The sequence below is a fragment of the Schistocerca serialis genome, chromosome 3, assembly GCF_023864345.2.
Source record: "Schistocerca serialis cubense isolate TAMUIC-IGC-003099 chromosome 3, iqSchSeri2.2, whole genome shotgun sequence".
NCBI classification, from domain to species: domain Eukaryota; kingdom Metazoa; phylum Arthropoda; class Insecta; order Orthoptera; family Acrididae; genus Schistocerca; species Schistocerca serialis.
This window is the reverse complement of record NC_064640.1, coordinates 76,183,452-76,204,271: the sequence shown is the minus strand read 5'-3', so window position 1 is coordinate 76,204,271 and position 20,820 is coordinate 76,183,452. Positions and strand designations below refer to the sequence as shown.

Below are 20,820 nucleotides of genomic sequence, written 5' to 3'. Positions count from 1 at the left end.
CACTTAAAAGATGTCGATGGCTAAAAAGACAGTGCCCTATCCGGAGTCTAGTTAAAATTACCTCCTCCCGACGACGCGTTCGGGAGGAAGAGGTCCAAGCACAAGGAAGAGCTTTCATGTCCCGCAATTTATTATGGGTGCCGACCAATGCGTGTGCCATAAATGAAAAACACGTCGACATAGAACGCTCTGTAGATCGGCGAAGGGAATCGATTGAATAGCTGGCCGAGGAAGAGAGACTGCAGCCTTGGCTGCAATATCGGCCGCCTCATTTCCACAGATACCAACGTGTCCCGGGAGCCAGAGGAACGCCACTGAGACGCCCCCCAGGTGGAGCAAGCGCAGACAGTCCTGAATCCGGTGGACCAGAGGGTGCACAGGATAAAGAGCTTGGAGACTGAGGAGAGAGCTGAGAGAATCTGAGCAGATAACGTACTGTATCCGCTGATGGCGGCGGATGTAGTGGACAGCCTGGAGAACAGCGTAAAGCTCCGCAGTATAAACCGAACACTGGTCGGGAAGCCGAAAGTGATTTGGGGTGTCACCAACAATATAGGCACTCCCTACACCTAACGATGTTTTCGAGCCGTTGGTGTAAATAAATGTGGCGTCCGTCATTTGTGCACATAGAGCAGCAAATGCCTGACGATAAACAAATGAAGGGTTACCATCCTTGGGAAATCGACACAGGTCACGGAGCAGGCAGATCCGGGGACGGAGCCAAGGCGGTGCTGTACCCCAAGTTGTCAAGAAGGTTTTAGGAAAGCGGAAGGAAAGAGAATGGAGCAGGTGACGGAATCGGACTCCTGGTGGTAGTAGGGAGTAGGGGCGGCCTGCATACCCTACATCAAAGGAGGCGTCGAAAAAAATGTCATGGGCTGGATTAGCAGGCACGGAAGACAGATGGCTAGCATAACGACTCAGAAGGACTGCTCGCCGATTGGACAGCGGAGGTTCAGCAGTCTCAGCATAAAGGCTTTCCACAGGGCTGGTGTAAAAAGCTCCAGACTCTAATCGTAATCCACGGTGGTGGATAGAGTCGAGACGCCAAAGAATAGACGGCCGAGCAGAGGAGTAGACTATGCTTCCATAGTCCAATTTCGAGCGCACTAAGGCGCGATAGAGGCGGAGAAGGACCACTCAGTCTGCTCCCCAGGAGGTACCATTCAGGACACGGAGGGTGTTGAGGGATCGCAGACAGCGAGCCGAAAGATAGGAAACGTGGGAGGACCAGCACAGTTTTCTGTCAAACGTAAGACCCAAGAATTTAGCGACGTCTGAAAACGGAAGGTTGACAGGACCCAGATGTAAAGAGGGCGGAAGAAACTCCTTACGTCGCCAAAAATTAACACAAACGGTCTTACTGGGAGAAAAACGGAAGCTGGTTTCGATGCTCCAAGAGTGGAGGCGATCGAGACATCCTTGAAGACGTCGTTCAAGAAGGCTGGTCCGTTGAGAGCTGTAGTAGATTGCAAAATCGTCCACAAAGAGGGAGCCCGAGACATCAGGAAGGAGACAATACATAATTGGATTGATGGCAATGGCAAACAGTACAACACTCAGCACGGAGCCCTGGGGTACCCCGTTTTCTTGGGAGAAAGTACGGGAGAGAGTAGTGTTCACCTGCACCCTAAATGTGCGCTCTGCCATAAATTCGCGAAGAAAAAGGGGCAGCCGACCTCGAAAGCCCCAAGACAACAGTGTGTGGAGGATGCCTGTCCTCCAACAGGTATCGTATGCTCTCTCCAGATCAAAAAATATTGCTACTGTTTGGCGTTTCCGGAGAAAATTGTTCATGATATAAGTGGAGAGAGCAACAAGATGGTCAACTGCAGAACGATGCTTTCGGAATCCGCATTGGGCAGGTGTGAAAAGACTGCGGGATTCCAGCCACCACGCTAAACGGTAATTCACCATACACTCCAAAACCTTACAGACACTACTTGTGAGAGAAATGGGGCGATAGCTAGAGGGGAGATGTTTGTCCTTTCCAGGTTTCGGAACAGGAACGACAATAGCTTCCCGCCATCATCTGGGAAAAGTACTGTCGGTCCAAATTCGATTATAAAGGCGAAGGAGGTGACGCAGACTATGGGTTGATAAATGCAGCAACATTTGGACGTGGATACCATCCGGTCCTGGGGCGGAGGAGCGAGAAGAAGAGAGTGCATGTTGGAGTTCCCGCACGGAAAAAACAGTATTGTAGCTTTCGCGATTTTGAGAGGAGAAAGCAAGAGGTCGCACTTCCGCTGCACGTTTCTTCGGGAGAAACGCTGGCGGGTAATTTGAAGAGCTCAAAATCTCAGCAAAGTGCTGACCCAACAAGTTAGAAATTGCGACGGAGTCCACTAATGTGTCATGCGCGACAGTGAGCCCAGAGACCGGGGAGAAACTAGGTGCACCTGAGAACCGTCGAAGCCGACTCCAAACTTCCGAGGAGGGAGTGAAGGTGTTAAATGAGCTAATAAAGAATTTCCAGCTTGCCTTCTTGCTATCGCGGATGACACAACGGCATCGCGCTCAGAACTGCTTATAGCGGATACAGTTGGCCAAAGTAGGATGGTGGCGGAAAACGCGGAGAGCACGTCGCCGCTCACGTATTGCATCACGGCATGCCTCGTTCCACCAAGGAACTGGGGGGCGCCGGGGCATTTCAGAGGTGCGTGGTATTGAATGTTCCGCAGCTGTAAGAATAATGTCAGTAATATGTGTGACCTCATCGTCGACGCTGGGAAAGTGACGGTCATCGAATGTCGCTAGAGACGAAAAAAGTGTCCAATCGGCTTGGGCAAACTTCCAGCGTCGCGGGCGCATGTAGGGCAGTTGAGCCTGCAGTCTAAGGACACATGGAAAGTGGTCACTCGAGTGTGTATCATCAAGGGCGAACCATTCGAAACGCCGAGCTAGCAGAACAGTACCGACCGCAAGGTCCAAATGAGATAAATTTGTCGTGGAGGCAGACAAAAATGTAGGGACCCCAGTGTTGAGGCAAACTAGATCTGCTTGGTGGAAGACGTCTAGCAATAGTGAGCCACGTGGACAAGGATGTGGAGATCCCCAAAGCGGGTGGTGGGCATTGAAGTCCCCAACCAGAGTAGGATCGACAATTCATCCCGATTGGCTCGAATACTGCGGATATTCCAGTGGATAATGGACATAGGGTGAACAGAAAATGGAGGAATGTGACCAAGGTCGCTGTCAACTCAACGACTGCTCTAAGCTTGCGACCGACAGAATGGAATGGCATTCAGCCGAAGGCAGAAGATCCTGATCCATAGGTTTGTCAGGAGCAGCTCCTGCCACCAGCGATCGGCCGGTTGATCGGCCGCCAGCAGGGCGCCTCGGCGACACAGAAGACGGCCGAGGGCGATTTCCGCCAGGTGGTGCTGTAGATAGGACACGCCTTGGCGGAGAAGGAGAGGAACTGGGTTTCTTTGTAGCCTTCTTGGAAGTATGATGTTTAGAGGAAGGAGGAACCGATGGTTGGGAAGTTGCCGTACGTAAAAACTCTTCACGAGTATGCTCTTTTTTCGAAGTCTTGGTGTCTGACTTTGGGGATCGAGATTTAGCAGAACTCGACGACGGGTGAGCCAGAGAGTGGGCAGGCGAAAGTGGTGAGGTTGAACGGGCGATCTTTGCGCTGGCCGATCTGACGACCGTGACACTAAAGGTGAGGTCGCAAGTCTGCGTGGCCGCCTCCTTTGTTGGCCGAGGAGAAGCAAGGACAGTGCTGTATTTTCCTTTCTGAGGCACGGTGGGCTGTCGACTGGCGAATAATTTTCGAGCAGCAAAGGTCGACACCTTTTCCTTTACTCTAATTTCCTGGATGAGCTTCTCGTCCTTAAAAATGGGACAATCTCGAGAGGAAGCAGCGTGGTCACCCATACAGTTGATGCAGCGAGGGGATGGAGGTGGACAAGCACCCTCATGGGCATCCTTGCCACACGTAACACATTTGGCCGGATTGGAACAGGACTGGCTGGTGTGATTGAACCGCTGACACCGATAGCAACGCGTAGGGTTTGGGACGTAAGGGCGAACGGAAATTATCTCATAGCCTGCTTTGATTTTCGATGGGAGTTGAACTTTGTCAAATGTCAAGAAGACAGTGCGGGTTGGAATGATGTTCGTGTCAACCCTCTTCATTACCCTATGAACAGCCGTTACGCCCTGGTCAGACAGGTAGTGCTGAATTTCTTCGTCAGACAATCCATCGAGGGAGCGTGTATAAACAACTCCGCGCGAGGAATTTAAAGTACGGTGCGGTTCCACCCAGACAGGGAAGGTGTGTAGTAGTAAGGTATGCAGCAATTTTTGTGCCTGGAGGGCACTGACTGTTTCTAACAACAGGGTGCCATTCTGTAATCTGGAACAAGACTTTACAGGACCTGCAATTGCGTCGACACCTTTCTGAATAATGAAAGGGTTGACCGTGGAGAAGTCGTGACCTTCGTCAGACCGAGAAACAACAAGGAACTGTGGCAACGATGGAAGAACTGACTGTGGCTGAGACTCAGTGAACTTACGTTTGTGAGCAGACATAGTGGAAGGTGAGGAAACCATTGCGGAAGAATCCCCCATGATTACCGGCGTCTCCGATGGCGCGCTCCTCCCTTGTGGGGGCCCTCTCTGAGGGCACTCCCGCCTTAGGTGATTGTTCACACCTCAGGTCACACCTCCCGACAAATGGACGGAGGGACCAATCGGCAATTTCGGAAGGTATCAGCTCGGGTAATCACCCCTCCCTGGGCCTGGCCGTTACCAGGGGGTACGTACGTGTCCTACCTGTCTACCCGGGGCGGGGAATTACGCGTTACCCCGTCACCGGCTACGCATGGAAGTGCGTGGGTCGGCCTTCAGACACGCACAGGTAGGAAGAAAGAGAAAGGGAAAGGACAGAAGAGAGGTCTCAAACGCCGCAGCGGAGAAAAGGATAAAGAGAAGAGGTAAGGAAAAGAGAAGGACAAAGGAAGGATGAAGACATACAAGCAAGGAAGGCGAAGAATGCGGTACATTCACAAGCGTCCATCTCCGGACGTAGGCACAAACCATACTCCCAGAGGGGGAGAAAGGGAAGGAAAGAGCCAGAGGTTAGGGGGGGGGGGGGGCGAAGATGGGGGATGGGGAAGGATGCGGAAAGGGAAGGTATGCAGCCCGGAAAGGAAGGAAGGCCACATTAGCTCGGGGTCCCGTGCTCGCTACGCACGTAGCCACAAAAAGAGTTGTGGATCCCCTGGGGGGTGGTTACTACCTGTCATAGTGCAATTGGTGGGTTTAAAGACAAAGAGTATCTTACGGATTCAACAGCAAGACAGAGGTCAATATCGAGGAAGGTAGTTCATGGAGCTGTGTAGGAGCTACAATGGACTATTGTAGTACACAGCCCCAGAAGAAGTTGAAACAGCACAGCTCTAGTGTGTGCCTGTAGCAGTGTTGTGTATTATGTTGTAGGTTTTACGTCCAAAGGGAGCCCAAGTGTGGTTGGAATAAGGTGAGAGACTAAGCAATGAGGTTTAGCTGCTGGCTCGGGTACCTGGGACAAGTTCACTGCAGTGAAGCCCATAAGTAGGTGTGCCAGGCAGCTCCTGAAGGACTTTCATTGAGTAATGAGTGTGATGAAACTTGTTCCTTCAGAGACGGTGATTATGTCACATGTTTAGAGGTAGTGGATGATGTCTCTTTTCGTGGTTGTGAAGTCGGCCCTACTTGTGAGCGTTTTACAGATGGAATGTGGGTAAGCTGACGCTATGATTCCATTATCTTCATCCTCAATAATGAACTGTGAGATGCTGGCAATGAAGGAAATTCACCATACTCCTCACACACAACTTACAGCATTTAATGCCTCATCAGTGACGACACAAGCCAGTACTCACTAGTTCAAATGGCTCGGAGCACTATGGGACTTAACATCTGAGGTCATCAGTCCCCTATAACTTAGAACTACTTAAACCTAACTAACCTAAGGACATCACACATCCGTGCCCGAGGCAGGATTCGAACCTGCGACCGTAGCAGTCGCCTAGAGCCACTCAACCACGGCGGCCGGCTACTCACTAGTAAAGAACACCTAATCACTGCCCATTCTAAAAATTGTCAATTTTTGGGAAGATAATACAATAATTTGAAAATAAATCTTTCATTCTGCAGAATAGTGTCCAGAATTATGAAACTTCCCTTTACTAATTCCATTATTTACAAATACACAGTTCTAGGGAATGAATTTATTTTTTTATTTTATTTATTTTTTGTCAAAGGAGAGTGTACTGATTTGAAACTTCCTATCAGATTAAAACTCTGGGCCAGATCAAGACTCGAACCTGGGACCTTTGCCTTTTGCAGGTAAGTGCTCTACTGCTTGGATAGCTCAGTCATTAGAGCACTTGCCAGTGAAAGGTATAGGTCCCAGGTTCAAGCCCTGGTCTGGCACGCAGTTTTAATCTACCAAGTTTCACATAGTTTGACATGAATTTCCATCTAAATCAGCAGTCCAATAAGATACTACCTAAAAGCAATTCCAACAGTCACTTTTGTAAACACATATATTGAACCAGTTGGACAAGGTGCCTCAAAGTCCCAAACTTGAGTAAATTTTATTATTTAAATTTTACAAAGGATCACCTTTATCGGCCAATGCCTTTCCACTGTGTGAACCACTATCCAGTTCACACTGGCAAAGCCCAAATCGTCACCTGCAACACACCCTGCCAACTGAATCACTACACAGGATCACCTGACTTGTGAGACGGACAGCTCTCTAAGACAAGGGCACAAAAACAGAGCTCTCTTCTGTTCTGAGATACAACCAGAGCAGACACTGAAACAGCCTAGTCTTCTTTACCTTTTCACTTACGTTCTCCTCCGAGATGGGTCTGGGGTTACCTTCTCTCACCCCCACCCTGGCAATCCTCACCATGTAATGCCTATAAGAAAATAAACTGATACTTTTCTTTTTTCTGAATAAGAGTAAATTATTTACGAGCCCACACCACTTTTAAATCCTAATTACACTGCTGCACATCAAGTGGGTGTATGCAGTTTAATTAGTCTTTTTGACATATCAGTTTCTTCATCCACCTGTACAATAAACCAAGTCTGGTTCTTTTTATAGTGGTCACAAATGTTGTGCACATATCTATAATTACTATTTAACTACAGGGCTACAAAAAATATCTTTACAGTATGAAATAACACTTTCAGGTACTTTCTTTCTTTCAGGTGCAACATTACGAAAGCACATAATATACAATGAGGATTTTACATATATCATTACTTAAAAAGCAGACTATTTGCAATACCTCCAGGCATCATCTGGAATGAACCAATGGGTCCAACACGTGGAGACAGTAAGAAAGAACAATGCCATTAGGACACTCACAGCAATTTTCCACAACCACTTAGCATTCTGCAAAGAAAAATGAAACACACATTGCAAATAATCTTTAAGACATTTAATACACAAATTATTAGGTGTGGGAAGATAAAGGCCTCTGTAGTGAAACTAAAATCTAGCATGGACTGGAAAAAAAAATATTCTACCTACCAGGAAGAGGCAGGAAGAAACAGTCTTATGGAAACTATTTTACACAGAATTTTCTTTATCTGTCATACTGTGTGTGTGTGTGTGTGTGTGTGTGAGTGAGAGAGAGAGAGAGAGAGAGAGAGAGAGAGAGAGAGGTGGGGTCAGTTGGGGGGAATGGAACTATTAAGAGAATAAACGGGACACAAGAAAAATAAATAATGTGTTAAAATTTTATTTTCTTCTTGAGTGATTTTTATCTTCTTGTGTCTCCATAGGTAACTTTTTATTCCTTGAATAGTCACTTTATTTGCAAAGCTTTCCTTTTATGTCAGATGAGGAAGGTGTGGTTGTAAAAGGTAATACATGCCTCACCTTTTATTAATGTCTATGACTGCCCTCACCTGGTACATAGCGAGTCTTTGTATTGATTTTTATTTCAATTATTATATTGCACCCCCCTCTCTGATCCCCCATGAACCATGGACCTTGCTGAGGTGGGATGGGGTGGCTTGCATGGCTCAATAATACAGACAGCCATACTGTAGATGCAGCCACAACAGAGAGGTAAGAGACGTTAGACACATATGTGGTCCCCAAAGAGGGGCAGTAACCTTGTCAGTACTTGCAGGAGCAACAGTCAGAATGAGGGTCTGATTTGGTCTTGTAACATCAACAATCACGGCCTTGCTACGCTGGTTCTGCAAATGGGTGAAAGCAAGGTGAAACTAAAGCTGTTGCTTTTCCTAAGGGTAAGCAGCTCTACTGTATGTTTATATGATGATGGCATCCTCTTGGATAAAATCTTTCAGAGATGAAATAGTCTTCCATTTGGGTCTCCAGCAGGTGACTACAACCACCACAGTAAGTTATATGCCACCTAGGTCTGCAGAGGAAGTGATTGATGGAATGTATGATGAGGAAAAAGAAATTATTCAGATAGTTAAGAGAAGAAAATATTTAATTGTGATGGGAGGTGCGAATTCCATAGTAGGAAAAGGAAGAGAAGGAAAAATAGTATAGAATATAGACTGAGGAAAAGGAATGGAAGAGGAAGCTGCTTGGGAGTATTTCGCACACAGCATAATTTAATCATTGCTAACATTTATTGGTTTAAGAATCATGAAAGTATGTTGTATGCATGGAAGAGACCTGGAGACAGTGGAAGGTTTCAGACTGATTATATAATAGTAAGACAGAGATTTTGGGAGCAGATTTTACACTGTAAGACATTGCCAGGGGCAGATGTGGACTCTGACCACAATTTATTGGTTACGAACTATAGATTGAAACCAAAGAATTTGCAAAAATGTACCGAGCTAAAGGGATGGGACTTGGGTAAGTTAATACAACCATAGGTTCCTGGGAGTTTCAAAGTGAGCATTAGGTAACAACTGATTGAAATAAGGGAAAAGAATATAGTAGAAGACAAATGCACATCTTTCACACACAGACTAGTGAACACAGCAGGGACTCAAATAGGCAAAAAGACAAGGCAAAGAAGAAATCCTTGGATATCACAAGAGATACTGAATTAAATTGACAAAAGAAGAAAATATAAAAATGTGGCAAATGAAACAGACAAAAGGAAACACAAATGTCTAAAAAATGAGACTGACAGGAAGTGCAAAATGGCTAAGCAGGAAAGGCTAGAGGACACAAGCTAGGCTGTATAAGCATGCATAACTAGGGGATGATAGATACTGATTATAGGAAAATTAAAAAGATCTATGGAGAAAAGAGAAGCATCTAGATGAATATCAAGAGTTCAGATGGCAAGCCCATGTTAAGCAGAGAAAGGAAAGTTAAAAGGTGGAAGAAATATACAGGGGTCTACACAAGGGACACAAACTTTAAGGCAATATTATAGAAAGGGAAGAGGATGATGCTGATGGGAGGGGAGGTACGATGCTGCAAGAAGAATCTGACAAAGCATGGAATGACCTAAGCTGATAAGGCCCCTGAAGTAGATGATATAGCCTAAATACTACTGACAGCCTATGGAGAGCCAGCCATGACAAAACTGTTTCACCTGATGTGCAAGATGTATGAAATACGGAAAATACCCCCAGACCTCAAGAAGAATATAATAATTCCGGTTCCACAGAAAGCAGGTGCTGACAGATGTGAATATTACTGAACTATCAGATTAATAAGTCATGGTTGCAAAATGCTGACAGGAATTATTGACAAACGAACAGAAAAACTGATAAAAGCTCTTCTAGGAGAGGGTCATTTTCGTTTCTGGAAACTGTAGGAACATGCAAGGCAATTATAACCCTATGGCATATCTTAAAAGATAGGTTAAGGACAGGCAAACCTATATTTATAGCATTTGTAGGCTTTGAGAAAGCTTTTGACATTGATGGGTGGAATACATTCTTTGAAATTCTGAAGGCAGCAGGAGTAACATACAAGTTAGTGGATGCTTATTTACATCTTGTACAGAAACCAGATGGAAGTCATAAGAGTCAACGAGCATGGGAACAGCAGCTGAATGGAATGGGCAGCGTCTTGAAAGCAGGATATAATATGAACAGCAACAAAAGCAAGACAAGGGTAATGGAATGTAGTTGAATTAGATGATGCAATAATGAGGGAATTAAATAAAGAGGTGACACACTAAAAGTAGTAGACGAATTTTGGTATTTGGACACTAAAGTAACTTATGGTAGCTGAAGCATATTTATGTGTGAGGAAGTCTTTTCTGAATGTATCTGTCTGGAATGCAGCCTTGTATGGAAGTGAAATGTGGATGATAAACAGCTCAGGCATGGGAACAGAAGATTTTGAAATGTGGTGCAATAGAAGAATACTGAAGATGATTAATGAGTACTGAATAGAATTGGGCAAAAAAGAAATTTGTGGCACAACTTGACTAAAAGAAGGGATCAGCTGAAAGGATACATTCTGAGACACTAAGGAATTTAGTATTGGGGGAAGTGTGTTGGGGGGAGGAGGGGGGAGGGGGGGGGAGACCATGGCTTGAATATCATAAACAGGTTCAAATAGATGTAGTTTGCAGTAGTTATCTGGAGATGAAGATACTCACACAGGATAGAGTAGTGTGGACACCTACATCAAACCAGTCTTGGACTGAATGCAACAACAACAACAACAACAACAACAACAACAACATAGTGCACCAGGAACATTACAACTGACAACAGAACACAAATGAAAAAAAGTTCTGAACCTAAGATAAAAAAGTGGGCAGGCTACTCAGCTAACAAGCAGAGGTGGCCTGGAAGAGAGAGTGTGACAGACCAGTGACAGGCATAAAGTTGGTAGCTAAATCTGTGAGCTGAGTGGCAGGCAACCACAAGGAGCCAGGATGTTTCTGCCTGCCACATGAAAAGATCTGCAGTCATGCTATTTCCAGAACATTTGTTAACATGAACTTATTGCAGCTTAGAAGCTAACTGTATGGTAAAAATCAATCAAATTTTAAGGTTTTACACAAAATACTTATGAAACTTAAAATTAATAGCCTACAGATGTGGAGAATCACAGCAATAAATAAATAAAAGCCGCAGCAGATTTTAATTACAATGGATTACACAAATGTGACAGAGTGAATAATCAATTCTTCTCGCGCGCGCGCCCACACACACACACACACACACACACACACACACACACACACACGGTGTATGAATGCAGCATTATGTAGCCCTATCCAATTGCTTTCTCCCAGTATGTTGTATATTTAGATATATGATGTGTCCGACAATGAATCGAGCATTTCTTAATTTCAGCTTTTGATAAATATACATATCACTCGAATTTGTTGCAGTACAAGTAAATTCTGAAAACACTACGGAAAAGAACTCAAAATAACACTAAATTTAATTAGGATATATTTATTTATATGTAAAGATTTAAAGATGTTTTACGGGTTGAATTGCTGAGCATGTGAATGCAAAATATGCATTTATTAATGAACCATCAGCAACAGGACTAGTGTGAGATGGAAAAATGACCAATGATGAGAGATGCTGCTCACTACATGTTAGTTGTAAACTAATTTTACTGTAAGTATAAATGGTGGGACATTTTATAAATACTCAGAGTGATCTTTTGCACATGAACTGCTGTGCCCATATATACATATAAGAGTGAGCATTATGTATCTCATGATATTTCACAGTATATTACTCAGCGAAAGCAGGTGTGTGTCGTCGGTATCTGCAGTGCTTATCCGAAGACACCCATGCCTGTTTAAGACCAAATTTTGGTACTGAGTATTAGTCTCTGAACATCAGCCAGCCAGGGATTTGAAACATCATCCTCCTCAATATGAATTTGAATCCTGTCTCTTACCAGTGCGCCACCTTGGAAAGATGGGATTTACACATTGTGGGCCACATCTTGACTAGAAATAGAAATGGACAGGGAAACTGGCTCGATTGATAGTAGAATCTAAAACGGACGGAGGGGGGGGGGGGGGGGGGGGGGCTAATGGAAGTACCCTCACAGTGAGGGCAGCGCCTTTGTTAGTGCAGATTCAAGAGTCAGCCAATCTGTTATATTATAAAGTACTGTGTATGTGTGTGATCTCCTCCCAAATCCCTGGATCGATTTCAACCAAACCTGACACAGAAACAGCAGGCTTCACAAGTATCCCTGGTGTACTGGTTGCCCTGCATGACAGGCATGTTGTGTGGGAACAGTACTGGCCTGCCAAATTAACCTGCTTTGCAAGAAAGCCTACTTGTCACGGGCAAGGAATGATTTTCCGTGCCCCAACATGTATTAGTCTGTTTATCTGAACTGTACTGAAGGATTACAGATGCCAAGGAGCATCGCTGGGGACGGGTCGAGATGGATAGAGGAGATGATGGACAGAGTGAGGGGGAGGAAGAAATGGACAGAGAAAGGGAAAATGCACGAGGAATGTGAAAGGTGTACAGGGGTTGCTGGTTGAAAAGGAAAAAGGGGGGAGGCAGAGTGGAAAGAGAGGGGCGAAGGAGGAAATGGTCAGAGAGAGAGAGAGAGAGAGAGAGAGAGAGAGAGAAGGTGGAAGAAATGGACAAAGAGAGAGGGAGGAGGAGATAGATAGAGGTGGGAAGATGAGGTGGATGGACAGAGGATGGAAGAGGTGGATAGAAAGAAGGGGAAGGAAGAAATGTGTTCACTATATGTGTCGAATGCATAATCAGGCAAGGCCACAGGGAAGAGGCTAGTTAGCAGTAATAGAAGAAATTTTGAGACTAACTTGTGAAGATAAAAGTGGAGGTTAATATTGCACCAAAACATTAGAGGTTTAAAAAAATGTATGGCTGGTATGTTTAGATGAAACGCAACTTACAAATCATATAAAACATAGTTCTGATAATTTTGCCACTCAAATTACTGTGATAGTCATAATACACTCCTGGAAATTGAAATAAGAACACCGTGAATTCATCGTCCCAGGAAGGGGAAACTTTATTGACACATTCCTGGGGTCAGATACATCACATGATCACACTGACAGAACCACAGGCACATAGACACAGGCAACAGAGCACGCACAATGTCGGCACTAGTACAGTGTATATCCACCTTTCGCAGCAATGCAGGCTGCTATTCTCCCATGGAGACAGTCGTAGAGATGCTGGATGTAGTCCTGTGGAACGGCTTGCCATGCCATTTCCACCTGGCGCCTCAGTTGGACCAGCGTTCGTGCTGGACGTGCAGACCGCGTGAGACGACGCTTCATCCAGTCCCAAACATGCTCAATGGGGGACAGATCCGGAGATCTTGCTGGCCAGGGTAGTTGACTTACACCTTCTAGAGCACGTTGGGTGGCACGGGATACATGCGGACGTGCATTGTCCTGTTGGAACATTAAGTTCCCTTGCCGGTCTAGGAATGGTAGAACGATGGGTTCGATGACGGTTTGGATGTACAGTGCACTATTCAGTGTCCCCTCGACGATCACCAGTGGTGTACGGCCAGTGTAGGAGATCGCTCCCCACACCATGATGCCGGGTGTTGGCCCTGTGTGCCTCGGTCGTATGCAGTCCTGATTGTGGCGCTACCTGCACGGTGCCAAACACGCATACGACCATCATTGGCACCAAAGCAGAAGCGACTCTCATCGCTGAAGACGACACGTCTCCATTCGTCCCTCCATTCACGCCTGTCGCGACACCACTGGAGGCGGGCTGCACGATGTTGGGGCGTGAGCGGAAGACGGCCTAACGGTGTGCGGGACCGTAGCCCAGCTTAATGGAGACGGTTGCGAATGGTCCTCGCAGATACCCCAGGAGCACCAGTGTCCCTAATTTGCTGGGAAGTGGCGGTGCGGTCCCCTACGGCACTGCGTAGGATCCTACGGTCTTGGCGTGCATCCGTGCATCGCTGCGGTCCGGTCCCAGGTCGACGGGCACGTGCACCTTCCGCCGACCACTGGCGACAACATCGATGTACTGTGGAGACCTCACGCCCCACGTGTTGAGCAATTCGGCGGTACGTCCACCTGGCCTCCCGCATGCCCACTATACGCCCTCGCTCAAGGTCCGTCAACTGCACATACGGTTCACGTCCACGCTGTCGCGGCATGCTACCAGTGTTAAAGACTGCGATGGAGCTCCGTATGCCACGGCAAACTGGCTGACACTGACGGCGGCGGTGCACAAATGCTGCGCAGCTAGCGCCATTCGACGGCCAACACCGCGGTTCCTGGTGTGCCCGCTGTGCCGTGCGTGTGATCATTGCTTGTACAGCCCTCTCGCAGTGCAGAGCAAGTATGGTGGGTCTGACACACCGGTGTCAATGTGTTCTTTTTTCCATTTCCAGGAGTGGATATCAACCTCTGGATGGTAATTTTCAACTATTCATGAAACAAACTGATTCGTTATGAAGTTTTTTTAGCTTTTAAACAAACAAGGTACTAGAAGTGGATAATCAAATTTTACACCTCTTCTAGCACCATATTAGTGCCCTCTGACACTACATACAGGAATAATCTAACACCAGTAATGGCTTTGGCAAGCAGGATTATGGCAACTAATAACACTGCTATTTGTTAAATGTTTGAAGAATAGTCCACATTACTAAGTAATCTTGTAAATCCTATGGTCAATTCTTTTACAAATCATTGCGCTTAGCTGCTGATGTTCATCATAATTATACTTCATATAAGAACTAAAAATGGAAAATGATTACAGTAACAAAATAAAAAGAAACTGACGAAATGAAGAGGTATTTCTGATTTACAGACTGGAGAAACACACATGTTGTATGTGCATGGTATAAAAGAAAAATATATTGTCTGTAACATAGTAACGAATTTACTTTGAAAACTGTTGCCCTAAAGAAAATAACTTGTGTTGGTAAATCAAATTCTCCTAAACTCTGAGTTACAAATGACATGAGAAAATTGTTCAAAATTAAGAAGAAGACTATTTAACATCAAGGAATACTGGTGATAAAGGTAAATTACATTTCAAATTGTACAATGAACTTTTATGCAGAGTCATTACAACACAAAGATGTATATCTTTCAAGAAAATGTATGTTTCTTTGGCAAAATGTTAAGAAATATATAGAATATAGTAAAAATTAGACAATGAGGAAATTTCTCAGAAGGTAAATAATAACCATTTGAAAGATTGCTCATAAACTGAAAACAGTTTATTAAAAATTTTGAGTCAGTAGTTAATAATTTACATTTGAACAGTTGCTTAGTGGAGGGAAGAATTCCAAAACAAGTCTGATAAAATACAACTACATCCTGTACTTCCAAAATAAGTCTTCAGTATTATTCTCTCTCTTTATTAACCCTAGCATTACCAACGTATTTTTTGTTACATGTAATACCAACGGGGGGGGCCTCAAAGGCCCATAAAGAATACCACAATTTATTTTATCATAAATCAAGTTTATTTACTTCTGATACCTCTAATAACAATTCATAATGCTTAGACATTGTTTTTGTATACTGGATAATAAAAGATGTTATTACAATAGGAATAAAATGAACAAATCACGAGATTCAGTTTATATATTTTTTGGAATAATGTTTCAAAATAGTGTTTTCTTATAAAAACGACTTTTTTAATTCGATACACAACATGAAGCAAACAAAATTTACTGTCTCATTCTGCAACGCATTTTTCACACAACACTGTCTTCCTGCAGTGTTTCCCACAGACGTGTTTGTGGCACTGAGAGCAGGTAACAGTTGACTTTCCCAGCTTGTTGTACTTGATCTTTTTAGATGCAGCTTCTTGGCAGCATAGGTGGCACCGTCCACGTGTTGCTGGTTCTGCTGTTGAGGATGATGGTTCTACAGAGCAGCTGAGCTTCCGTTGTGTGATGCTTTCCATTGCCATTATTACTGGCTTCTGAAGTCCATACAAATTTTGTGCCCGTTTATCTACTTGAGATCTTATTAGTTCGAGACCTAAGTTAGTGATAAAAACTCTTCTGCAGTTTAGCAAATTCTTTTTCCAATTTGGAAAGTTGAGGAGGAAGAGTGAATATGCATTTATTGCTGCTATGTCAATGAGTGTGTAGAAGAGGGACAAAGGCCATCTTCTTGTTCCTCTCTTTGTGCTGTAGTGTCTTGCCATCTGGTCTATGGTGTCCACGCCTCCCTTTGTAGAATTATAAAAAAGATTTATGTTAGTCTTTTTTGAGTCTTCATTCAACACCCCTTCTGAGTGATAAGTTGAAAGCATCAACAGCAGTCGTTTTGGCTTCTCGTGGACTAGTGTTGATGCAAGAGTAACTGGTGGCCTCTGTGTCTGAGGGTCAGTATAAGCAAAGATGGAAGAGTGTAAACTGCGGCCAGTTGTAGTCTTCAGCTCTTCAGGTATGTGTCGTCTGTTAGACTGTAGGGTGCCAACAAGTGTGAGGTGAAAATCATTCCCTAGAGTCTCAGCAAGCTCCACTGAAGTATAGTACCGATCTGTGGTAACATTACGGCCTGATTTTTCAATAGGTTTTATTAGTCTCTTTACAATTTCCATTGGTCCATTTGAATGCTGTGTATTTCCTGACTTGCCTGTATAGATGTCCATGCTGATCACATATCTAGTCTCAGAATCAGACAGCATTCGAATTAGAATGCAGTATTTTCCAGGTTTTTCTTTTAGAAACACCTTGAATGGACAGCGACCACGGAACAAAGACAACATCTCATCCACTGTTGTATGTAGACCAGGAATGAAATACAATGGAAGTGAAGAATTGAAGCTTTCAAAAATTTCCCTCATTGGAGCAAACTTGTCAGTCTGGCGACGAATTTCTCTTGTGTTCTTATCATCAAACCTCAATATTTTAGTCAATTCGAAAAATCGGGTCCAACTCATTGATCCATAGTACACTTGTCGGCCCTGAAGCAAAGACCACAAATCTTGGACAGGTATCTTATTGTCATGATTTGAACCCATGATTAGCAAGAGTCCTATATAACAAAATAACTCATCTTCATCTGTGTGCTGAATACCTAGTCGAGAAGCCTCTTCATTTGAGTGTAGTTTTATTAGATTCATAATTTGAGGTGTAAAAAAGAGCTCTATAGCCTCTTTCGGAGACGCAATTCTTCCTTGTTGTCCTAGCCCCATTCTTTCTCGCACTATATTTTGTACAGAACGCCGATATTGTCGAGATGGCTTCGTAATATACTCTCGTCCACTTTTTGCAATGAATTTATCACATTCCGTATCATTATCATCTGGTGGATTGGCTTCAACCTCATCTTCATTCTCAGACGATGAATCAGTTCTAATTTCTTCCACATCATCATCCACTTCACTTTCCTCTAAATCTGATTCATTCAAAACTACTTCTAGCACTCTTTCAATGGAACTATCACGTAAACGATGTCTACTCATGTTTCTGGTTCAACAGCAGCAGAAACACTGAAAATAACAATGGTCCGCTTCATAATAATATGTCTGAAGGCAACAATGCCAAAATTCGTTTCATGGTAAGAATTTGAAACGAGAGACTCAACCTCGTAAATCTTTCCTTGCTATTACCAACGGGTGGGCTTCTAAGGCCCACAGAGAATTAAATCAAGTAAATGAATTTTAATTACATTTTTATTCCGAAATTCTGTAATGACTCAATAGTACATTCAATAACGAACAATTACCTTTGCTTTCAAATTCATATATCAAAGGGTGTGGATACAACATAGAAAAACTGAGTCAGTGGGCCTACGAGGCCCCCCCGTTGGTAATGCTAGGGTTAAATGTCTTAGTGATAATGATGAGTTTTGTACTAAAATAATACAACATTCTTCAGCTGAGGTTTGTAATACACTAAATTACTTATGTAATGAATCATTTAATAGTGGTATTTTCCTAGACAGTTAAATATGATGTAGTCAACCACTATATATATACTGTACTCATCTTGCAGAGACTTAACAATACGGGTTTTTCAACAATGGCTTCACAATAGAAGCAAGGAGGAGATGGACAGAGAGACAGGAAAAGAGAGAGAGAGAGAGAGAGAGATATATATATATATATAGAGAGAGAGAGAGAGAGAGAGAGAGAGAGAGATATAGAGATAGAGATAGAGAGAGAGAGAGAGAGAGAGAGAGAGAGAGAGAGAGAGAGAGGGGGAGGGGGAGGAGGAGGAGGAGGAGAGAGAGAGAGAGAGAGAGAGAGAGAGAGAGGGGGGGGGGAGGAGGAAATAAGCAAAGAGAGGGAAGAGGAGGAGATGGACAGAAAAGGGGGGGGGACAGAAGGAGATCAGAATGTATATCCAATTCCCATATATATTTAGCAATTGCGCAGCACTGCCGGGTTCACTAGAATGTTTAAAACTTAGAAGTACAGTCTTTAACTATGTTGATATTATATCATGACCACTGGATTCTTTGATTTGTTAAGATTTTATGGTGTACATCACTTCTGCAAGTGTAATGAGGGTCACATACACTGAAGCACCAAAGAAACTGGTATAGACATGCATATTCAAATACAGAGAGATGTAAACAGGCAGAATACAGCACTGCAGTCGACAACGCCTATATCGGACAAGAAGCGTCTGGCACAGTTGTCAGATCAGTTACTGCTGCTACAATGGTAGGTTACCAAAATTTGAGTGAGTTTTAACATGGTGTTATAGTTGGCGCACGAGCAATGGGACACACAATCTCCGAGGTAGTGATGAAGTGGGAATTTTCCCATACGGCCATTTCACGAGTGTATCGGGAATATCAGGAATCCAAATCCAATGAAACATCAAATCTCCAACATCCCTGCAGCCGGAAAAAGATCTTGCAAGAACGGGACCAACGACAACTGAAGAGAATCATTTAACATGACACAAGGGCAATCCTTCTGCAAATTGCAGCAAATTTCAATGCTGGGCCATCAACAAGTGTCAGAATGCAAACCATTCAACGAAACATCATTGATATGGGCTTTCGGAGCCAAAGGTCCACTTGTGTACCATTGATGATTGCACGATAGAAAGCTTTATGCCTTGCCTGGGTGTGTCAACACTGGCATTGGACTGTTGATGACTGGAAATATGTTGCCTGGTTGGATGAGTCCCGTTTCAAATTGTATCAAGCAGATGGATGTGTATGGGTATGGAGACAACTTCATGAACCCATGGACCCTGCAAGTCAGCAGGGGACTGTTCAAGCTGGTGGAGGCTCTGTAATGGTGTGGGGTGTGAGCAGTTGGAGTGATATGGGACCCCCGATACATCTAGATATGATTCTGACAGGTGAAACGTATGTAAGCATCCTGTCTGATCACCTGCATCCATTCATGTCCTTTGTGCATTCCGACGAACTTGGGCAATTCCAGCAGGACAATGCGACACCCCACGTGTCCAGAATTGCTACAGAGTGGCTCCATGAACACTATTCTGATTTAAACACTTCCACTGACCACCAAAGTCCCCAGACATGAAAATTATTGAGCGTATTTTATTTACACATCAAGTTCCGTAGGACCAAATTGGGAGCAAATCTCCAAGGTCATGGAACATGTCAGCAGATGAAATTATAATGCAAAAGTCATAACAAATAAAAATAAAATGTTTATAAACCCAAAAAAGTCAAGCCATAAGTAAATGCAGTCAACAATACAACAATAATCAGCTTAATTTTTCAAGGATCTCCTCGAAAGAATAGGAGTGACCCATGAGGAAATTCTACAGTTTCGATTTGAAGGCCCATGGATTTCTGCTAAGATTTTTAAATTCTTGTGCTAGCTTATTGAAAATGGATGCAGCAGTTAATACTGCCGAGTATTAAATGAGTGAAGCTGCTTATTCTTGGAAATAAGCTGATATTGTTAACAAGAAACAACAGTAAAGAATATATATATTGAGAGGCCAATGTCAAAATACCCACATTAGGGAACAGGGATCGACAAGAGGTTCGTGAACTTACACCACTTATTGTCCGAACCGCTCATTTCTGAGCCCAAAGTATCCTTTTAGCATGGGAATCACTTACTTAAGGTACCGTTTGAATAGTAAAAAAGGCAGCATTAAGTTTTTGGACAAGATCCTGAATTTGGGCTTTCCACGACAGTTTACTATCTATCTGAACATCAAGAAATTTGAACTGCTCAGTTTCACTAATTATATACCCACTCTGTAAATTTAAAATGTCGGGTTTTGTTGAATTGTGTGTTAGAAACTGTGAAAACTTAGTCATACTGTGATTTAGCATATCCTGGATGCCTTGCAATGTGCAGTTCAGAAGAGACCTCTACCCCCTCGTACTCTTAAAGATTTATGGACAGCCCTGCAGGATTCATGGTGTTGACTCCCTCCAGCACCACTTCAGATATTAGTCGAGTCCATGCCACGTCGGGTTCCGGCATTCTGCATACTCGCAGGAGTCCTACATGATATTAGGCAGATGTATCAGTTTCTTCGGCTCTTCAGTGTATTACTGAGTTATTTGTAATGACTGGTCTCAGATGTTCCACGGCAGCATCTACTGACTCTGAAGATCCCATATTTTCAAGTTATGAAGCAGTTGTTACAGTGTTTTGCAACACTACAAACATCGGTTATCAATGTATCGTTTATTATTAATGTTATCTGCTCCCCTTCATGCCTGATTCTACCAGTCCCTCTTTCACTATACCCCTACTGTGTTTATTTTATCATCTAAAGGGATTATTTTATTCTTATAATACATTTGATTTGATTTGATGTGTGTAACACTATTTTTGATGTTTTGCTTTGTGCCTTGTAATGAGCTATAGCATTGACACCAAATAATGATTAATGTAGAGTATGAAATTTGTCTGAGTAACCCATTTAAGTGATTAACATTGCAAGATCACACGGTAATATAAGTTAGGTAAGCCATGGCG

The 20,820-nt window shown here is 43.7% G+C and overlaps 1 protein-coding gene across 1 annotated transcript in view; it reads right to left on the bottom strand.

Annotated features, from left to right (window-relative positions):
- Window positions 1-20,820, bottom strand: part of LOC126469737 (protein-serine O-palmitoleoyltransferase porcupine) — a 123,379-nt gene that overhangs the window by 32,315 nt on the left and 70,244 nt on the right. Inside the window, exon 6 of the mRNA XM_050096942.1 lies at window positions 7,299-7,405. Within this exon, the coding sequence (XP_049952899.1) occupies window positions 7,299-7,405 (107 nt within the window). The remainder of the gene's footprint in view (window positions 1-7,298; window positions 7,406-20,820) is intronic.